Source organism: Oncorhynchus clarkii, chromosome 4, assembly GCF_045791955.1.
Source record: "Oncorhynchus clarkii lewisi isolate Uvic-CL-2024 chromosome 4, UVic_Ocla_1.0, whole genome shotgun sequence".
Classification (NCBI taxonomy): domain Eukaryota; kingdom Metazoa; phylum Chordata; class Actinopteri; order Salmoniformes; family Salmonidae; genus Oncorhynchus; species Oncorhynchus clarkii.
In genome coordinates, this window is record NC_092150.1 from 91,536,335 (window position 1) to 91,558,834 (window position 22,500).

The 22,500-nt window shown below is 46.2% G+C and overlaps 1 protein-coding gene across 2 annotated transcripts; it reads left to right on the top strand.

The window, feature by feature from the left end:
* The first annotated feature begins 157 nt into the window (after positions 1-157).
* LOC139407913 (TBP-like 1) lies at positions 158-19,532 on the top strand. 2 transcript variants are annotated; one of them, XM_071151791.1, is made up of 8 exons: positions 158-548; positions 903-1,086; positions 5,347-5,590; positions 6,700-6,782; positions 9,861-9,924; positions 14,200-14,303; positions 18,866-18,960; positions 19,435-19,532. In XM_071151791.1, the coding sequence occupies exons 3-8, from the start codon at positions 5,456-5,458 to the stop codon at positions 19,515-19,517; spliced, it is 564 nt and encodes a 187-aa protein (XP_071007892.1). In that variant the 5' UTR covers positions 158-548; positions 903-1,086; positions 5,347-5,455; the 3' UTR covers positions 19,518-19,532. The 2 variants fall into 2 exon arrangements, with proteins under 2 accessions (XP_071007892.1, XP_071007893.1); XM_071151792.1 differs by lacking the exons at positions 158-548; positions 18,866-18,960; positions 19,435-19,532 and adding an exon at positions 16,696-16,895 and having other exon boundaries at positions 906-1,086.
* Positions 19,533-22,500: the final 2,968 nt, after the last annotated feature.

Here is a 22,500-nt window from a genome sequence, read left to right on the forward strand (position 1 = left end):
GGTGGGACATCCAACAATTGGATTTAATTAACCATCATTGAAATATCAATTGGAGACATCTTTGTCCACAAGAGGGTGATATAACCACAGAGATTCTTATGTCGGAAAAAACTCCTCCCTTTTTTAAAACCAAACTCTAAACAGGAAGCAGTTAGCCAGAAGGTTATCGGCTGAACACAGAAGCGAGAGCAAATAACGTTACATTTCGCCCCGTGATAATGGCGTTTGTTTTTTATTTTGGCAACAGTTCAGTGAGGTATATCTCCACTTAAGAAGAAAATACAGTCTTGGCGAATCCCATCAAACTAGCTAACTAATGTAAAATTAAAAATAAAAATAAAAAGCAAGTTGCCCCTGAAGAGCTAACAACGTTAGCCATTTTCTTTGTTAATTGGCTGGCTAGCGAGCTGAAACCGGGCTACATGTCAATTTCCTCTTTGTTTGCAAGCCTGTGTGTCTAACTAACGATTGATGTAACTAGGTAACAAGCGAACTAACGTTAACGACCAATGAGTTACGAGGTGATTGTGCAGGTCAGGTGTACACAGGTACGTTACTACGCAACGCCGGGTAGCAACTAAACTGACCTAGCTAAGCTAAACTCAACTCTTATTCAATATCTTTAGACTTTTTTTTATTTTTGTTGTTGTTGATTTTAATGATGCAGAAACCTGACAACCAACTTATTTTGTAATAATATAAAAGAGCGGTGTGTCTAGACGCCGTGGTAAGTTAGCCAGTGCTACTCTGGTGATGCTAGCTAGCTAGTTCACTTGACTTACTAATTAGCTTAACGTTATTCCCCCTTTTATCTTACTTAGATAATGTCTCTCTGTACCATTCTGATGTTAATTGTGAAACTTGAATGTAATGTTTTGAATGTAATGTTTTAATATTTGCAGTATATCGTTTTTTCTGACCGGGGTCCTATGAACATCCCTGGTCTGTGTGCTGCAAGGAGCAGCTGTTGAGGAGTTCCCGGATAAATCCTCATTATCATTGACGTCCATCTGTGGAACTAATTGTCTCTATTTTCTACTTGACACGAGTCTGATAGAAGAACAAGAACATCTACAGACAAACCCGGTATGTTATGGTACACGAAACAACTTCATAAAACAAAGCTGAAGTGGATAGTTAATATACATGGTCAGGTATATAATACCAGTCAAATGTTTGGACACCTACTCCTTCCAGGTTTTTTAAAAACTTTTCTACATTGTAGAATAATAGTGAAGACATCAAAACTATGAAATAACACACATGGAATCATGTAGTAATCAAAAAAAAGTGTTAAACAAATCACAATATATTTTATAATTGAGATTATTCAAAGAAGCCACCCTTTGCCTTGATGACCACTTTGCACACTCTTGGCATTCTCTCAACCAGCTCCACGAGGTAGTCACCAGGAATGCATTTCAATTAACAGGTGTGCCTGTGGAATTTCTTTCCTTCTCAATGCGTTCCAGCCAATCAGTTGTGTTGTGACAAGGTAGGGGTGGTTTACAGAAGATAGCCCAATTTGGTAAAAGACCAAGTCGATTTTATGGCAAGAACAGCTCAAATAAGAAAAGAGAAACGACAGTCCATCACTACTTTAAGACATGGCCAGTCAATCCTGAAAATGTATTTGGACGTTTCTTCAAGTGCAGTGGCAAAAAGCATCAAACGAAACTGATGAAACTGGCTCTCATGAGGACCGCCACAGGAAAGGAAGACCCAGAGTTATATCTGCTGCAGAGGTTCATTAGTTCATCAGAGTTACCAGCCTCAGAAATTGCAGCCCAAATAAATGCTTCAGAGTTCAAGTAACAGACACATCTCAACATCAACTGTTCAGAGGAGACTGAGTGAATCAGGCCTTCATGGTGGAATTGCTGCAAAGAAACCACTACTAAAGGACACCAATAAGAAGACCGAACTTGCTTGGGCCAAGGAACATGAGCAATGGACATTAGACCGGTGGAAATCTGTCCTTTGGTCCAAATTTGAGATGTGTGGTTCCCACCTTGAAGCATGGAGGAGTTGTGATGGTGTGCTTTGCTGTTGACACTGTCAGTGATTTATTTAGAATTCAAGGTACACTTAACCAGCATGGCTACCACAGCATTCTGCAGTGATACACCATCCCATCTGGTTTGCACTTGGTGGGAATATAATTTGTTTTTCAACAGGACAATGACCCAAAATGCCTCCAGGCTGTGTACAGCTATTTTAACCAATAAGGATAGTGATGGAGTGCTGCATCAGATGACCTGGCCTCCACAATCACCCGACCTCAACCCAGTTGAGATGGTTTGGGATGAGTTGACCCGCAGAGTGAAGGAAAAGCAGTCAACAAGTGCTCAGCATATGTGGGAACTCTTTCAAGATGGTTGGAATAGCATTCCAGGTGAAGCTGGTTGAGAGAATGCCAAGAGTGTGCAAAGCTGTCAAGGCAAAGGGTGGCTACTTTGAAGAATATAGAATATATTTAGATGGAACACTTTTTTTGGTTACGACATGATTCCATATCTGTTATTTCATTATTTTGATGTCTTCACTATTATTCTACAATTTTAGAGAATTGTAAAAAATAAAAACCTGTAATGAGAGGTATGTCCCAACTTTTGACCTAATCTGTACATTTTCTGTATCAATCGAGACCATATACAGTTGAAGTAGGAAGTTTACATACACTTAGGTTGGAGTCATTAAAACTAGTTTCTCAACCACTCCACAAATTTCTTGTTAACAAACTATAGTTTTGGCAAGTCGGTTAGGGCATCTACTTTGTGCATGACACAAGTAATTTTTCCAACAATTGTTTAGACAGATTATTTCACTTATAATTCACTATCACAATACCAGTGGGTCAGAAGTTTACATACACTAAGTTGACTGTGCCTTTAAACAGCTTGGGAAACTCCAGAAAATTATGTCATGTCTTTTGAAGCTTCTGATAGGCTAATTGACATAATTTGAGTCAATAGGAGGTGTACCTGTGGATGTATTTCAAGGACTACCGTCAAACTCAGTGCCTCTTTGCTTGACGTCATGGGAAAATCAAAAGAAATCAGCCAAGACCTCAGGAAAACAATTGTAGCCCTCCACAAGTCTGGTTCATCCTTGGGAGCAATTTCCAAACGTCTGAAGGTACCATGTTCATCTGAACAAACAATTGGACGCAAGTATAAACACCATGGGACCACGCAGCCGTCATACCACTCAGGAAGGAGATGCGTTCTGTCTCCTAGAGGTGAACTTACTTTGGTGCGAAAAGTGAGAAACAATCCCAGAAGAACAGCGAAGGACCTTTTTAAAAATATATATATATTTCACCTTTATTTAACCAGGTAGGCCAGTTGAGAACACCTTTATTTAACCAGGTAGGCCAGTTGAGAACACCTTTATTTAACCAGGTAGGCTAGTTGAGAACACCTTTATTTAACCAGGTAGGCTAGTTGAGAACACCTTTATTTAACCAGGTAGGCCAGTTGAGAACACCTTTATTTAACCAGGTAGGCTAGTTGAGAACAAGTTCTCATTTACAACTGCGACCTGGCCAAGATAAAGCAAAATGAAGCCTTGTGAAGATGCTGGAGGAAACGGGTACAAAAGTATCTTTATCCACAGTTAAAACGAGTCCTATATCGACATAAACTGAAAGGCCGCTCAGCAAGGAAGAAGCCACTGCTCCAAAACCGCCATAAAAAAGCCAGACTACGATTTGCAACTGCACATGGGGACAAATATTGTACTTTTTGGAGAAATATCCTCTGGTCTGATGAAACAAAAATAGAACTGTTTGGCCAAAATGACCATCTTTTTATGTTTGGAGGAAAAAGGGGGAGGCTAGCATGCCGAAGAACATCATCCCAACCGTGAAGCACGGGGGTGGCAGCATCATGTTGTGGGGGTGCTTTGCTGCAGGAGGGACTGGTGCACTTCACAAAGTAGATAGCATCATGAGGGAAGAAAATTATGTGGATATATTGAAGCAACATCTCAAGACATCAGTCAGGAAGTTAAAGCTTGGTCTCAAATGGGTCTTCCAAATGGACAATGATCCCAAGCATACTTCCAAAGTTGTAGCAAAATGGCTTAAGGACAACAGAGTCAAGGTATTGGAGTGGCCATAACAAAGCCCTGACCTCAATCCTATGGAACATTTGTGGGCAGAACTGAAAAAGTGTGTGTGAGCAAGGAGGCCTACAAATATACCAGCTCTGTCAGGAGGAATGGGCCAAAATTCACCCAACTTATTGTGGGAAGCTTGTGGAAGGCTACCTGAATCGTTTGACCCAAGTGAAACAATTTAAAGGCAATGCTACACTCAATTAGTATTTGGTATGTAAACTTCTGACCCACTGGGAATGTGATGAAAGAAATAAAACCTGAAATAAATCATTCTCTACTATTATTCTGGACTTTTCACATTTCTTAAAATAAAGTGGTGATCCTAACTGACCCAAGACAGGGGATTTTTACTAGGATGAAATGTCAGGAATTGTGAAACTGAGTTTAAATGTATTTGGCCAAGTTGTATTTAAACTTCCAACTTCAACTGTACATGTATCAAGCCTTTCAGTGTAGAAGTGCTGATCTAGGATCAGTTCCCCTCTCCATGTAATCTGATACACTGTGATCTAAAATGTAAAACTGATCTTAGACCAACACTCCTACTCTGAGATGCTGGGATATCGAATGGCTATTGGTGAAGGTGGTAAAGGCTTCCTTCCTCTAGCTAGCAGAATGAGATATCTAATACTAGGGATGTCTGTCTCTGTGATTTCTAGTGTTCGTATCCAAGGCTTCCTTCATCTAGCTAGCGGAATGAGATATCTAATAATAGGGATGTCTGTCTCTGTGATTCCTAGTGTTTGTATCCAAGGCTTCATTCATCTAGCTAGCGGAATGAGATATCTAATAATAGGGATGTCTGTCTCTGATTCCTAGTGTTTGTATCCAAGGCTTCATTCATCTAGCTAGCGGAATGAGATATCTAATAATAGGGATGTCTGTCTCTGTGATTCCTAGTGTTTGTATCCAAGGCTTCATTCATCTAGCTAGCGGAATGAGATATCTAATACTAGGGATGTCTGTCTCTGTGATTTCTAGTGTTCATATCCAAGGCTTCATTCATCTAGCTAGCGGAATGAGATATCTAATAATAGGGATGTCTGTCTCTGTGATTCCTAGTGTTTGTATCCAAGGCTTCATTCATCTAGCTAGCGGAATGAGATATCTAATACTAGGGATGTCTGTCTCTGTGATTTCTAGTGTTCATATCCAAGGCTTCATTCATCTAGCTAGCGGAATGAGATATCTAATACTAGGGATGTCTGTCTCTGTGATTTCTAGTGTTCGCATCCAGGCGGTTGTCATGCACCTGTAATCCACTTCCTGTCAGCCAGACAGCCGGGCCCAGCCACCCAGACCCAGCCACAGAGCTCCGGTCCAGTGGGTCCCCATGGAGCCCAGTAATGACGTAGCGTTGGATATCATTATCACCAATGTGGTGGCTGTATTCAGGACACGCTGCCACCTCAACCTGCGCACCATCGCTCTAGAGGGGGTCAACGTAATCTATAAACCTGAATATGGGGTAAGGACAGATGCATAATGGGTGGACTGGCGGCCATTTTGAGTGTACACATAACCTGTATTATTTTACTTAGCTCTTAAGACTACAGGATTCTAATATCCCATAACTCTTTGCAGCAATGGAACCAGATTTGCTTGTTAGCAACGGCGCTAGCACTTTTCAAACACTCCCGCATGGAATTATTAGTGTCTTAACCTGTATTTTTTTTAAACATAGTTTAGGAGGAAAGCAGGAAGTAAAATCAGAAAGTGTACCCCTCAATCTTTTTCTGTAATTTGTCGAATCAACTCAACTGACTTTACAATACATTGCATGAGCCACATCAGTTAGCATCATTTGAATGAAAATTCTACGTTGCCATGGAAATTATTGCATCACAATACCAGCCAGCCATTGTGAGTTTACCAGTCAAATTGCCAGGGTTGTAGGTTCCAAGCCTGTTCTATGTCTATGGTGAGGACACCCCCTGTGACCTGTAATGTTGTTTCACCTTTCAACTCAGTTGGCCAGAGAATTGGCTTTTCCAGAATTCCTCTCAACGTTTCTAGAGTTTTTTTGTGATCTCAAGGAAACCTGGGGCGTTTTGAGGGAACCCGGTGTGTTTTGCTTTGAGGGAACCCGGTGTGTTTTGCTTTGAGGGAACCCGGTGTGTTTTGCTTTGAGGGAACCCGGTGTGTTTTGCTTTGAGGGAACCCGGTGCGTTTGAGGGAACCCGGTGTGTTTTGCTTTTAAGGAACCCGGTGTGTTTTGCTTTGAGGGAACCCGGTGCGTTTGAGGGAACCCGGTGCGTTTGAGGGAACCCGGTGCGTTTGAGGGAACCCGGTGCGTTTTGAGGGAACCCGGTGCGTTTTGAGGGAACCCGGTGCGTTTTGAGGGAACCCGGTGCGTTTTGAGGGAACCTGGTGCCCTTATCTTAATTGATCTACAAACTGTGTTACTCTGCTTTAGTTCTATGCACTTCTGTGCAGATGAATTTTTTGGACCGGGCCGTATACGACTCTCCGTGGTTCTGTTTGCGTAGAGTCCTTTAGGTGCTCTGTGACTAGTAACTATGTGAGGACAGTGTGTATTGTATAGTCCTATCCTGTGTGTGTGTGTGTAACTTCTAGAAAGTCCTGATGAAACTCCGCAAACCCAGGATCACCGCTTCCATCTGGTCTTCAGGGAAAATCATCTGTACCGGCGCTACCAGGTACACACACCTCAACACACACACACACACCTCAACACACACACACACACCTCAACACACACACACACACCTCAACACACACACACACACCTCAACACACACACACACACCTCAACACACACACACACACCTCAACACACACACACACACCTCAACACACACACACACACCTCAACACACACACACACACCTCAACACACACACACACACCTCAATACACACACACACCTCAATACACACACACACCTCAATACACACACACACCTCAATACACACACACACCTCAATACACACACACACCTCAATACACACACCTCAATACACACACCTCAATACACACACACCTCAATACACACACACCTCAATACACACACACCTCAACACACACACCTCACTATACACACACCTCACTATACACACACCTCACTATACACACACCTCACTATACACACACCTCACTACACACACCTCAATACACACACCTCAATACACACACCTCAATACACACACCTCAATACACACACCTCAATACACACACCTCAATACACACACCTCACTACACACACCTCAATACACACACCTCAATACACACACCTCAATACACACACCTCAATACACACACCTCAATACACACACACCTCAACACACACACCTCACTATACACACACCTCACTATACACACACCTCACTATACACACACCTCACTATACACACACCTCACTATACACACACCTCAATACACACACCTCAATACACACACCTCAATACACACACCTCACTATACACACACCTCACTATACACACACCTCACTACACACACCTCAATACACACACCTCAATACACACACCTCAATACACACACCTCAACACACACACACCTCAACACACACACACACACCTCAACACACACACACACACCTCAACACACACACACACCTCAACACACACCTCAACACACACACACACCTCAACACACACACACACACCTCAATACATACCTCAATACACACACCTCAACACACACACCTCAACACACACACCTCAACACACACACACACCTCAACACACACACACACCTCAACACACACACACACCTCAACACACACACACACCTCAACACACACACACACCTCAACACACACACACACCTCAACACACACACACACACCTCAACACACACACACACCTCAACACACACACACACCTCAACACACACACACACCTCAACACACACACACACCTCAACACACACACACACACCTCAACACACACACACCTCAATGCACACACACCTCCATACACACCTCAACACACACACCTCAATACACACACCTCAACACACACACCTCAACACACACACCTCAACACACACACCTCAACACACACACACACACACCTCAACACACACACACACACCTCAACACACACACACACACCTCAACACACACACACACACCTCAACACACACACACACACACACACCTCAACACACACACACCTCAACACACACACACACACACCTCAACACACACACCTCAACAAACACACACACACACACCTCAACAAACACACACACACACACACCTCAACAAACACACACACACACACCTCAACAAACACACACACACACACCTCAACAAACACACACACACACACACACACACCTCAACAAACACACACACACACACACACCTCAACAAACACACACACACACACACACACCTCAACAAACACACACACACACACACCTCAACAAACACACACACACACACACACCTCAACAAACACACACACACACACACCTCAACACACACACACACACACACACACACACACACACACACACACACACACACACACACCTCAACAAACACACACACACACACACCTCAACAAACACACACACACACACCCACCTCAACAAACACACACACACACACACACACACCACAACACACACATAAACACACCTCAACACACACACACACACCTCAACACACACACACACACACCTCAACACACACACACACCTCAACACACACACACACACCTCAACACACACACACACCTCAACACACACACACACCTCAACACACACACACACCTCAACACACACACACACACCTCAACACACACACACCTCAACACACACACACCTCAATGCACACACACCTCCATACACACCTCAACACACACACCTCAATACACACACCTCAACACACACACCTCAACACACACACCTCAACACACACACCTCAACACACACACACACACACCTCAACACACACACACACACCTCAACACACACACACACACCTCAACACACACACACACACCTCAACACACACACACACACACACACCTCAAAACACACACACCTCAACACACACACACACACACCTCAACACACACACCTCAACAAACACACACACACACACCTCAACAAACACACACACACACACACCTCAACAAACACACACACACACACCTCAACAAACACACACACACACACCTCAACAAACACACACACACACACCTCAACAAACACACACACACACACACACACACCTCAACACACACACACACACACACACACCTCAACAAACACACACACACACACACACACCTCAACAAACACACACACACACACACCTCAACAAACACACACACACACACACACCTCAACAAACACACACACACACACACCTCAACAAACACACACACACACACACACACACACACACACACACCTCAACAAACACACACACACACACACCTCAACAAACACACACACACACACACCTCAACAAACACACACACACACACCCACCTCAACAAACACACACACACACACACACCTCAACACACACATAAACACACCTCAACACACACACACACACCTCAACACACACACACACACACCTCAACACACACACACACCTCAACACACACCTCAACACAAACACACCTCAACACACACACACCTCAACAAACACACACACACACCTCAATACACACACCTCAATACACACACACACACACACACACACACTGATCTGTGTCTCTCTGTCTCCCCAGCGAGGATGAGGCTAAGCAAGGAGCCCGGAGGTTAGCCCGCACCCTGCAGAAACTGGGCTTCAAGGTACGAGAACTAACCTGTACATGACCCGTGGGGTTCAGTTGGTAGAGCGTGGTACTAACCTGTTCATGACCTGTGTGGTTGTTGGTAGAGCGTGGTACTAACCTGTTCATGACCCGTGGGGTTCAGTTGGTAGAGCGTGGTACTAACCTGTTCATGACACGTGGGGTTCAGTTGGTAGAGCGGGGTACTAACCTGTACATGACCCGTGGTGTTCAGTTGGTAGAGCGTGGTACTAACCTGTTCATGACCCGTGTGGTTCAGTTGGTAGAGCGTGGTACTTACCTGTACATGACCCGTGGTGTTCAGTTGGTAGAGCGTGGTATTAACCTGTTAATGACCCGTGGGGTTCAGTTGGTAGAGCATGATACTAACCTGTACATGACCCGTGTGGTTGTTGGTAGAGCGTGGTACTAACCTGTACATGACCCGTGTGGTTGTTGGTAGAGCGTGGTACTAACTTGTTCATGACCCGTGGGGTTCAGTTGGTAGAGCGTGGTACTAACCTGTTCATAACGAGTGTGGCTGTTGGTAGAGCGTGGTACTAACCTGTTCATGACCCATGGGGTTCAGTTGGTAGAGCGTGGTACTAACCTGTTCATGACCCGTGGGGTTCAGTTGGTAGAGCGTGGTACTAACCTGTTCATGACCCGTGTGGTTCAGTTGGTAGAGCGTGGTACTAACCTGTTCATGACCCGTGTGGCTGTTGGTAGAGCGGGGTACTAACCTGTTCATGACCCGTGGGGTTCAGTTGGTAGAGTGTGGTACTAACCTGTTCATGACCCGTGTGGTTCAGTTGGTAGAGCGTGGTACTAACCTGTTCATGACCTGTGTGGTTGTTGGTAGAGCGTGGTACTAACCTGTTCATGACCCGTGGGGTTCAGTTGGTAGAGCGTGGTACTAACCTGTACATGACCCATGTGGTTGTTGGTAGAGCGTGGTATTAACATGTTAATGACCCATGTGGTTGTTGGTAGAGTGTGGTACTAGCCTGTTCCTGGCCCGTGTGGTTGTTGGTAGAGCGTGGTACTAACCTGTACATGACCCGTGTGGTTGTTGGTAGAGCGTGGTACTAACCTGTACATGACCCGTGTGGTTGTTGGTAGAGCGTGGTACTAACCTGTTCATGACCCGTGTGGTTGTTGGTAGAGCGTGGTACTAACTTGTTAATGACCCGTGGGGTTCAGTTGGTAGAGCGTGGTACTAACCTGTTCATGACCTGTGTGGTTGTTGGTAGAGCGTGGTACTAACCTGTTCATGACCCGTGGGGTTCAGTTGGTAGAGCGTGGTACTAACCTGTACATGACCCATGTGGTTGTTGGTAGAGCGTGGTACTAACCTGTTCATGACCCGTGGGGTTCAGTTGGTAGAGCGTGGTACTAACCTGTTCATGACCCGTGTGGCTGTTGGTAGAGCGGGGTACTAACCTGTTCATGACCCGTGGGGTTCAGTTGGTAGAGCGTGGTACTAACCTGTTCATGACCCGTGTGGTTCAGTTGGTAGAGCGTGGTACTAACCTGTACATGACCCGTGTGGCTGTTGGTAGAGCGGGGTACTAACCTGTTCATGACCCGTGGGGTCAGTTGGTAGAGCGTGGTACTTACCTGTACATGACCCGTGGTGTTCAGTTGGTAGAGCGTGGTATTAACCTGTTCATGACCCGTGGGGTTCAGTTAGTAGAGCGTGGTACTAACCTGTTCATGACCCGTGGGGTTGTTGGTAGAGCGTGGTACTAACCTGTTCATGACCCGTGTGGCTGTTGGTAGAGAGTGGTACTAACCTGTTCATGACCCGTGTGGTTCAGTTGGTAGAGTGTGGTACTAACCTGTTAATGACCCGTGGGGTTCAGTTGGTAGAGCATGATACTAACCTGTACATGACCCGTGTGGTTGTTGGTAGAGCATGGTACTAACCTGTACATGACCCGTGTGGTTGTTGGTAGAGCGTGGTACTAACTTGTTCATGACCCGTGGGGTTCAGTTGGTAGAGCGTGGTACTAACCTGTTCATAACGAGTGTGGCTGTTGGTAGAGCGTGGTACTAACCTGTTCATGACCCATGGGGTTCAGTTGGTAGAGCGTGGTACTAACCTGTTCATGACCCGTGGGGTTCAGTTGGTAGAGCGTGGTACTAACCTGTTCATGACCCGTGTGGTTCAGTTGGTAGAGCGTGGTACTAACCTGTTCATGACCCGTGTGGCTGTTGGTAGAGCGTGGTACTAACCTGTTCATGACCCGTGGGGTTCAGTTGGTAGAGCGTGGTACTAACCTGTACATGACCCATGTGGTTGTTGGTAGAGCGTGGTATTAACATGTTAATGACCCATGTGGTTGTTGGTAGAGCGTGGTACTAGCCTGTTCCTGGCCCGTGTGGTTGTTGGTAGAGCGTGGTACTAACCTGTACATGACCCGTGTGGTTGTTGGTAGAGCGTGGTACTAACCTGTACATGACCCGTGTGGTTGTTGGTAGAGCGTGGTACTAACCTGTTCATGACCCGTGTGGTTGTTGGTAGAGTGTGGTACTAACCTGTTCATGACCCGTGTGGTTGTTGGTAGAGCGTGGTACTAACTTGTTCATGACCCGTGGGGTTCAGTTGGTAGAGCGTGGTACTAACCTGTTCATGACCTGTGTGGTTGTTGGTAGAGCGTGGTACTAACCTGTTCATGACCCGTGGGGTTCAGTTTGTAGAGCGTGGTACTAACCTGTACATGACCCATGTGGTTGTTGGTAGAGCGTGGTACTAACCTGTTTATGACCCATGGGGTTCAGTTGGTAGAGCGTGGTACTAACCTGTTCATGACCCGTGGGGTTCAGTTGGTAGAGCGTGGTACTAACCTGTTCATGACCCGTGTGGTTCAGTTGGTAGAGCGTGGTACTAACCTGTTCATGACCCGTGTGGCTGTTGGTAGAGCGGGGTACTAACCTGTTCATGACCCGTGGGGTTCAGTTGGTAGAGCGTGGTACTAACCTGTTCATGACCCGTGTGGTTCAGTTGGTAGAGCGTGGTACTAACCTGTTCATGACCTGTGTGGTTGTTGGTAGAGCGTGGTACTAACCTGTTCATGACCCGTGGGGTTCAGTTGGTAGAGCGTGGTACTAACCTGTACATGACCCATGTGGTTGTTGGTAGAGCGTGGTATTAACATGTTAATGACCCATGTGGTTGTTGGTAGAGCGTGGTACTAGCCTGTTCCTGGCCCGTGTGGTTGTTGGTAGAGCGTGGTACTAACCTGTACATGACCCGTGTGGTTGTTGGTAGAGCGTGGTACTAACCTGTACATGACCCGTGTGGTTGTTGGTAGAGCGTGGTACTAACCTGTTCATGACCCGTGTGGTTGTTGGTAGAGTGTGGTACTAACCTGTTCATGACCCGTGTGGTTGTTGGTAGAGCGTGGTACTAACTTGTTCATGACCCGTGGGGTTCAGTTGGTAGAGCGTGGTACTAACCTGTTCATGACCTGTGTGGTTGTTGGTAGAGCGTGGTACTAACCTGTTCATGACCCGTGGGGTTCAGTTGGTAGAGCGTGGTACTAACCTGTACATGACCCATGTGGTTGTTGGTAGAGCGTGGTACTAACCTGTTCATGACCCGTGGGGTTCAGTTGGTAGAGCGTGGTACTAACCTGTTCATGACCCGTGGGGTTCAGTTGGTAGAGCGTGGTACTAACCTGTTCATGACCCGTGTGGTTCAGTTGGTAGAGCGTGGTACTAACCTGTACATGACCCGTGTGGCTGTTGGTAGAGCGGGGTACTAACCTGTACATGACCCGTGTGGCTGTTGGTAGAGCGGGGTACTAACCTGTTCATGACCCGTGGGGTCAGTTGGTAGAGCGTGGTACTAACCTGTTCATGACCCGTGGGGTTCGGTTGGTAGAGCGTGGTACTAACCTGTTCATGACCCGTGTGGTTCAGTTGGTAGAGCGTGGTACTAACCTGTTCATGACCCGTGTGGCTGTTGGTAGAGCGTGGTACTAACCTGTTCATGACCCGTGTGGCTGTTGGTAGAGCGTGGTACTAACCTGTACATGACCCGTGTGGTTGTTGGTAGAGCGTGGTACTTGCAATGCCAGGGTTGTGGGTTTAATTCCCACAGGGGACCGTTACGGGGGCAGAAAATACCATGTGCTAAATGACTCAAATGTAATCAATCTAAATCACAAAACATCATTAAAATGACAGGAATCGATTCCTTACGAAAGTGTTGATACCTTAAGAAATTGTAAATCGAGCCCTAACTACAGCCCACCACAAACTAACGTGTGTGTGTGTGTGTGTGTAGGTGAGGTTCTCAGAGTTCAAGGTGGTGAATGTCCTGGCAGTGTGCTCCATGCCCTTCGCCATCCGACTCATCGACTTCACCAAGAACAACCGGCCCATCGCCAGGTAAAACAGACTACGTCGTCACCCCAGCAATCGATAACACACACACACACACACACACACACACACACACACACACACACACACACTGTCACTGCAACAACCATTGCCAAACGTTTCCACAGATCTCCACTCTCAACACAGCAGTGTGTGACTGTGTAGATGAGGCCTTTCTATAGTAAAGGGTGTCCCAGCCAGAACAACCCATAGGGCAGGAGTCCATCTCCTGTTACTGTAGTGAGACAGCTTGATGTACCAGGACACCCCCTGGACAGGACACTAGTCCATCTCCTGTTTCTGTAGTGAGACAGCTTGATGTACCAGGACACCCCTTGGACAGGACACTAGTCTGTCTCGAGACAGCTTGATGTACCAGTACACCCCCTGGACAGGACACTAGTCTATCTCCTGTTACTGTAGTGAGACAGCTTGATGTACAGGACACCCCCTGGACAGGACACTAGTCTATCTCCTGTTTCTGTAGTGAGACAGCTTGATGTACCAGGACACTAGTCTGTCTCCTGTTTCTGTAGTGAGACAGCTTGATGTACCAGGACACCCCCTGGACAGGACACTAGTCTGTCTCGAGACAGCTTGATGTACCAGTACACCCCCTGGACAGGACACTAGTCTATCTCCTGTTTCTGTAGTGAGACAGCTTGATGTACCAGGACACCCCCTGGACAGGACACTAGTCTATCTCCTGTTTCTGTAGTGAGACAGCTTGATGTACCAGGACACTAGTATATCTCCTGTTTCTGTAGTGAGACAGCTTGATGTACCAGGACACCCCCTGGACAGGACACTAGTCTATCTCCTGTTACTGTAGTGAGACAGCTTGATGTACCAGGACACCCCCTGGACAGGACACTAGTCTGTCTCGAGACAGCTTGATGTACCAGTACACCCCCTGGACAGGACACTAGTCTATCTCCTGTTTCTGTAGTGAGACAGCTTGATGTACCAGGACACCCCCTGGACAGGACACTAGTCTATCTCCTGTTTCTGTAGTGAGACAGCTTGATGTACCAGGACACTAGTATATCTCCTGTTACTGTAGTGAGACAGCTTGATGTACCAGGACACCCCCTGGACAGGACACTAGTCTGTCTCGAGACAGCTTGATGTACCAGGACACCCCTTGGACAGGACACTAGTCTGTCTCGAGACAGCTTGATATACCAGTACACCCCCTGGACAGGACACTAGTCTATCTCCTGTTTCTGTAGTGAGACAGCTTGATGTACCAGGACACCCCCTGGACAGGACACTAGTCTATCTCCTGTTACTGTAGTGAGACAGCTTGATGTACCAGGACACCCCCTGGACAGGACACTAGTCTGTCTCGAGACAGCTTGATGTACCAGGACACCCCTTGGACAGGACACTAGTCTGTCTCGAGACAGCTTGATGTACCAGGACACCCCCTGGACAGGACACTAGTCTATCTCCTGTTTCTTTTGATGGGCCGACAGATGCCCCCTTTTGTGGATCAATTTCCAAAATATAAAATAAATACATTTAAACATTGGGCAGGGGTGGGGGTGTTAACTCAGCCCAACTTGAGAGAGAAATGCTGCTGATGCACAAACACATTTAGCTATTGCACCCTTTGAATTATACTAATTGTTGTGTCAAATCACTGACAGTCACTCAATTAGCCCCTGTGCCCACATACACTGTGGATGGAAATGTGGGTACTGACAGTCACTCAATTAGCCCCTGTGCCCACATAAACTGTGGATGGAAATGTGGGTACTGACAGTCACTCAATTAGCCCCTGTGCCCACATACACTGTGGATGGAAACGTGGGTACTGACAGTCACTCAATTAGCCCCTGTGCCCACATAAACTGTGGATGGAAACGTGGGTACTGACAGTCACTCAATTAGCCCCTGTGCCCACATACACTGTGGATGGAAACGTGGGTACTGACAGTCACTCAATTAGCCCCCTGTACCCACATAAACTGTAGATGGAAATGTGGGTACTGACAGTCACTCAATTAGCCCCTGTACCCACATAAACTGTGGATGGAAATGTGGATACTGACAGTCACTCAATTAGCCCCTGTGCCCACATAAACTGTGGATGGAAACGTGGGTACTGACAGTCACTCAGCTAATATTGTGTCAGATTGGTAAGTTGGTCTAGCCAGCTATCTAAACTTGTAGTAATCATGGTGGATTTACTGACCTAGGGGCCCCCCATTCATTGTGTTAGTCACGCTCACTCAGATATCCTATTAAAAACTGCAAACATTTCTCTCCACCCAATGACAAAATCAATAGAATTGCAAGAAATGACTTGTAAAATGTCAAATTGATCTCCGCGCCATGGCAAAATAAGAATTGCACGAAATGCCTTTTATAAATGTACTACATCTCCTCTCAGCCCCATGGTACCTGCCTACAGAGCAGCAAGAGGAACTACCCCTTCCCTACCTTCAGGCTCTGCTCAAATCTCTCTATCCCGAGCACTCTATCTGCCACCGCTGGTCTCTTGACCCTCCCACCCCTACAGGAGGGAAGTTCCCGCTGGTCTCTTGACCCTCCCACCCCTACAGGAGGGAAGTTCCCGCTGGTCTCTTGACCCTCCCACCCCTACAGGAGGGAAGTTCCCGCTGGTCTCTTGACTTATATTATCTTATCTTAAGATAAGAGCTTCCGCTAAATGACTAAAATGTCAAATTTCATGGTAAAATGTGTAGACTTGCAGCAAACTTGCTTTAAAATTGCAACATTTTCTCTACACCCAATGGCAAAATGTGTAGACTTGCAGGACAATATTTCAAAAATGAAAAAAAAAAAAAAAAATCCTTAGCTCAGTGATGAGCTTTATTGTTGAACCGCTGAGCTGTAGTCAACGAACAGCATTCTCACATAGGTGTTTGTTTTGTCCAGGTGGGAAAGGGCAGTGTGGAGTGCAATAGAGATTGCATCATCTGTGGATCTGTTTGGGCGGTATGCAAATTGGAGTGGGTCTAGGGTTTCCGGGATAATGGTGTTGATGTGAGCCATTTACTAGCTTTTCAAAGCACTTCATGGCTACAGACGTGAGTGCTACGGGTCAGGTTACCTTGGTGTTCTTTGGCACAGGAACTATGGTGGTCTGCTTGAAGCATGTTGGTATTACAGACTCAATCAGGGACATGTTGAAAATATCAGTGAAGACACCTGCCAGTTGGTCAGCACATGCTCGGAGTACACGTCCTGGTAATCCGTCTGGCCCTGCGGATGTTGACCTGTTTTAAAGGTCTAACTCACATCGGCTCACCCACACACTATAATGACGTAGTGAAAACATGTTTTTTGAATTTGTTGCTAATTTAGTGACAATTAATTTACATAAGTATTCACACCCCTGAGTCAATACATGTTAGAATCACTTTTTGAGTCTTTCTGGTTAGAATCACCTTTGAGACTTTCTGGGTAAGTCTCTAAGAACTTTGCACACCTGGATTGTACAATATTTCCACATTACTTTTAATAAAATTCTTCAAGCTCTGTCAAGTTGGTTGTTGACAGTCATTTTTAAGTCTTGCCATAGATTTTCAAGCCTCAGACATTCATCTCCAGTGTAGATTTGGCCTTGTGTTTTAGGTTATTGTCCTGTTGAAAAGTGAATTTGTCTCCCAGTGATGATTTTTATCCTAAAAAAACTCAAAAGTCCTTGCCGATGACAAGCATACCCATAACATGATGCAGCCACCACCATACTTGAAGTATGAAGTGGTACTCTGTGTTGGATTTGCTCCAAACATAACTCTTCGTATTCAGGACATGAAGTTAATTTCTTTGCCATATTTTTTGCAGTTTTACTTTAGTAACTTGTTGCAAACAGGAGGCATGTTTTGGAATATTTTTATTCTTTACAGGCTTCCTTCTTTTCACTCTGTCAATTAGGTTAGTATTGTGGAGTAACTACAATGTTGTTGATCCATCCTCAGTTTCTCCTTTAACAGCCATTAAACTCTGTGACTGTTTTAAAGTCACCATAATGGTGAAATCCTTGAGCGGTTTCCTTCCTATCTGGCAACTAATAACTTCACGACGCTCAGAGATATATTCAAATTCTGCTTTTTTAAAATTTATTTTTACCCATCTACCAATAGGTTCCCTTCTTTGTGAGGCATTGGAAAACCTCCCTGGTCTTTGTGGTTGAATCTGTGTTGTGAAATTCACTGCTCTACTGAGGGACCTGACAGATAATTGTTTGTGTAGGGTACAGAGATGAGGTAGTCATTCACAAATCATGTTAAACATTTATTATTGCACACAGAGTGAGTCCATACAACTTATGTTTACTCCTGAACTTGTTTAGGCTTGTCATAACAAAGGGGTTGAATACTTATTGACTCAATGCATTTCAGCTGTTCATTTTGTAAAGATAATTTGTAAAAAATGTCTAAACAATTCCACTTTGACATTATGTGGTTGTGTGTAGATCAGTGACACAATCTCAATTTAATCTGTTTTTAAATTCAAGCTGTGACGCAACAAAATGTGAAAACGTCAAGGGGTGTGAATACTTTCTGAAAGGCTGTGTGTGTGTGTGTGTGTAGCTATGAGCCAGAGCTCCACCCCGCTGCCACCTACAGGATCAAAACCCTCAAGGCCACCGTCCAGGTCTTCTCTACCGGCAGCCTTACCATCACAGGTACACACACACACACCGTCCAGCGACAGCCTTACCTTCACAGGTACACACACACACCGTTCAGCGACAGCCTTACCTTCACAGGTACACACACACACCGTTCAGCGACAGCCTTACCTTCACAGGTACACACACACACCGTCCAGCAACAGCCTTACCTTCACAGGTACACACACACACCGTCCAGCAACAGCCTTACCTTCACAGGTACACACACACACCGTCCAGCGACAGCCTTACCTTCACAGGTACACACACACACCGTCCAGCGACAGCCTTACCTTCACAGGTACACACACACACCGTTCAGCGACAGCCTTACCTTCACAGGTACACACACCGTTCACAATCAAACTTTACTTTTACGTCTTGTGGAAACTTTTGTGGAAACTTGAAAACCGTGTCCAACCACACCCAACGCATTTCATATGACTAACTTTGTCCGTCTGTGTCTCGTCTGTCTGTCTCTCTCAGGACCAAATGTGCAGGCTGTAGCCACGGCTGTAGAGCACATCTACCCCATGCTGTTAGAGTGTCAGAAACCCCTCCGCAAATAACACACACGGGAAAAACAAGAACGAAATGGAGAGAGAAAGACAGAGGCTAAAAAGCACCTCATCCATTGGATGCGTTGTATTATCCTCAACTTGTCTGCCCCGGCAACAGTCTGGGCCTTTGTCCTGATTGGCTGGATTTGTCCAGGAAGTCAGAAAGGCAGCTTCCGTCCTCCTACTGTCCAATGACCTGTTGTCTTGGTGACAGCTACACCCTCTGAACTTTGACCCTGGATGACCTCTACAGGATGACTTCTAACCTTTCACCTTTAGCAGCCAGCCAGCCAGCCAATGATGGCTGCTCCAGTGACTGATTCACACTAGAAGGGGCGGGACTCTCCAAGCCAACCATGATTCCTTATTATTTTAGATTTGATGATGTCACGGTTGTGTTCCAAATGGCAGCCTATTCCCTATATAGTGTACTACTTTCATGGGTCCTGGTCTAAAGTAGTGCACTATGTAGGGAATAGGGCTCTGGTCTAAAGTACTGCACAGGGCTCTGGTCTAAAGTAGTGCACTATGTAGAGAATAGGGTCCTGGTCTAAAGTAGTGCACTATGTAGGGAATAGGCTGTCATTTGGAACACACAAGGGTTTTAATGCATGGGCAGACAGACCAGTCTTCAACATGACCTGTCCCACAGAACAAGGGTTTTAACAGAACATGACATAACTTACATTTCCATAAGAAGCTTTGAAAGTCCCATTTGACCGTGATGTTGAACAGAGCCTTGTTTTTAGACCCTGTAGTCATCTGCTCTATTCAAATCACTGGGATTACAAAATTCCTGTAACTTTCCACAAATTCCCAGGTTCTCCGAAAATCCCGGTCGGACGATTCCAGATGACCTGTTTCTTCCATCCTTTTCCGGGGAAACTTCCTACTGTGATTTCTTGAAAACCTGTGAATTCTGGGAGAGTTGCCGGTGTTACGCAACCCGACATGTCCCCCTTTAACCACAGATCAGATGTTTCCATCCACCTTGGTAGTCTTTTACTTGAGATGGGTCTTCTGGAAGATTCCGTCCGTGAGTTGTTCAGGCTGGGGCTTTGAATACTTGACAGACAGGTGGTTGTTGTTGATCTGTGGAGAGAAACACCTGCTGGAATGGGAAATGCAGGCTTGTCCTATTCCTGTCCTGATTGTTGTATGGTTGGACTTTTTTTTGTATTTTATAAATAAAATAAAATTTTTAAAAAGGAACGTAACAATAAAATAGGTTAATCAGAGGAATTGAGTCGCTCTCACTGGTTCTCTCTCTCTCGCTGTCTCTCTCACTGGTTCTCTCTCTCTCGCTGTCTCTCTCACTGGTTCTCTCTCTCTCGCTGTCTCTCTCACTGGTTCTCTCTCTCTCGCTGTCTCTCTCACTGGTTCTCTCTCTCTCGCTGTCTCTCTCACTGGTTCTCTCTCTCTCGCTGTCTCTCTCACTGGTTCTCTCTCTCTCGCTGTCTCTCTCACTGGTTCTCTCTCTCTCGCTGTCTCTCTCACTGGTTCTCTCTCTCTCGCTGTCTCTCTCACTGGTTCTCTCTCTCTCGCTGTCTCTCTCACTGGTTCTCTCTCTCTCGCTGTCTCTCTCACTGGTTCTCTCTCTCTCGCTGTCTCTCTCACTGGTTCTCTCTCTCTCGCTGTCTCTCTCACTGGTTCTCTCTCTCTCGCTGTCTCTCTCACTGGTTCTCTCTCTCTCGCTGTCTCTCTCACTGGTTCTCTCTCTCTCGCTGTCTCTCTCACTGGTTCTCTCTCTCTCGCTGTCTCTCTCACTGCTTCTCTCTCTCTCGCTGTCTCTCTCACTGGTTCTCTCTCTCTCGCTGTCTCTCTCACTGGTTCTCTCTCTCTCGCTGTCTCTCTCACTGGTTCTCTCTCTCTCGCTGTCTCTCTCACTGGTTCTCTCTCTCTCGCTGTCTCTCTCACTGGTTCTCTCTCTCTCGCTGTCTCTCTCACTGGTTCTCTCTCTCGCTGTCTCTCTCACTGGTTCTCTCTCTCTCGCTGTCTCTCTCACTGGTTCTCTCTCTCTCGCTGTCTCTCTCACTGGTTCTCTCTCTCTCGCTGTCTCTCTCACTGGTTCTCTCTCTCTCGCTGTCTCTCTCACTGGTTCTCTCTCTCTCGCTGTCTCTCTCACTGGTTCTCTCTCTCTCGCTGTCTCTCTCACTGGTTCTCTCTCTCTCGCTGTCTCTCTCACTGGTTCTCTCTCTCTCGCTGTCTCTCTCACTGGTTCTCTCTCTCTCTCGCTGTCTCTCTCACTGGTTCTCTCTCTCTCTCGCTGTCTCTCTCACTGGTTCTCTCTCTCTCTCGCTGTCTCTCTCACTGGTTCTCTCTCTCTCTCGCTGTCTCTCTCACTGGTTCTCTCTCTCTCTCGCTGTCTCTCTCACTGGTTCTCTCTCTCTCTCGCTGTCTCTCTCACTGGTTCTCTCTCTCTCTCGCTGTCTCTCTCACTGGTTCTCTCTCTCTCTCGCTGTCTCTCTCACTGGTTCTCTCTCTCTCTCGCTGTCTCTCTCACTGGTTCTCTCTCTCTCTCGCTGTCTCTCTCACTGGTTCTCTCTCTCTCTCGCTGTCTCTCTCACTGGTTCTCTCTCTCTCGCTGTCTCTCTCACTGGTTCTCTCTCTCTCGCTGTCTCTCTCACTGGTTCTCTCTCTCTCGCTGTCTCTCTCACTGGTTCTCTCTCTCTCGCTGTCTCTCTCACTGGTTCTCTCTCTCTCGCTGTCTCTCTCACTGGTTCTCTCTCTCTCGCTGTCTCTCTCACTGGTTCTCTCTCTCTCGCTGTCTCTCTCACTGGTTCTCTCTCTCTCGCTGTCTCTCTCACTGGTTCTCTCTCTCTCGCTGTCTCTCTCACTGGTTCTCTCTCTCTCGCTGTCTCTCTCACTGGTTCTCTCTCTCTCGCTGTCTCTCTCACTGGTTCTCTCTCTCTCGCTGTCTCTCTCACTGGTTCTCTCTCTCTCGCTGTCTCTCTCACTGGTTCTCTCTCTCTCGCTGTCTCTCTCACTGGTT

Bases quoted from the DNA above. Each gene is read 5' to 3' on its own strand.
- LOC139407913 (XM_071151791.1), top strand. From the start codon at position 5,456: ATGGAGCCCAGTAATGACGTAGCGTTGGATATCATTATCACCAATGTG. The intron at 9,925-14,199 runs GTACGAGAACTA...GTGTGTGTGTAG, and splicing joins TGCAGAAACTGGGCTTCAAG to GTGAGGTTCTCAGAGTTCAA. The intron at 18,961-19,434 runs GTACACACACAC...TGTCTCTCTCAG, and splicing joins CGGCAGCCTTACCATCACAG to GACCAAATGTGCAGGCTGTA.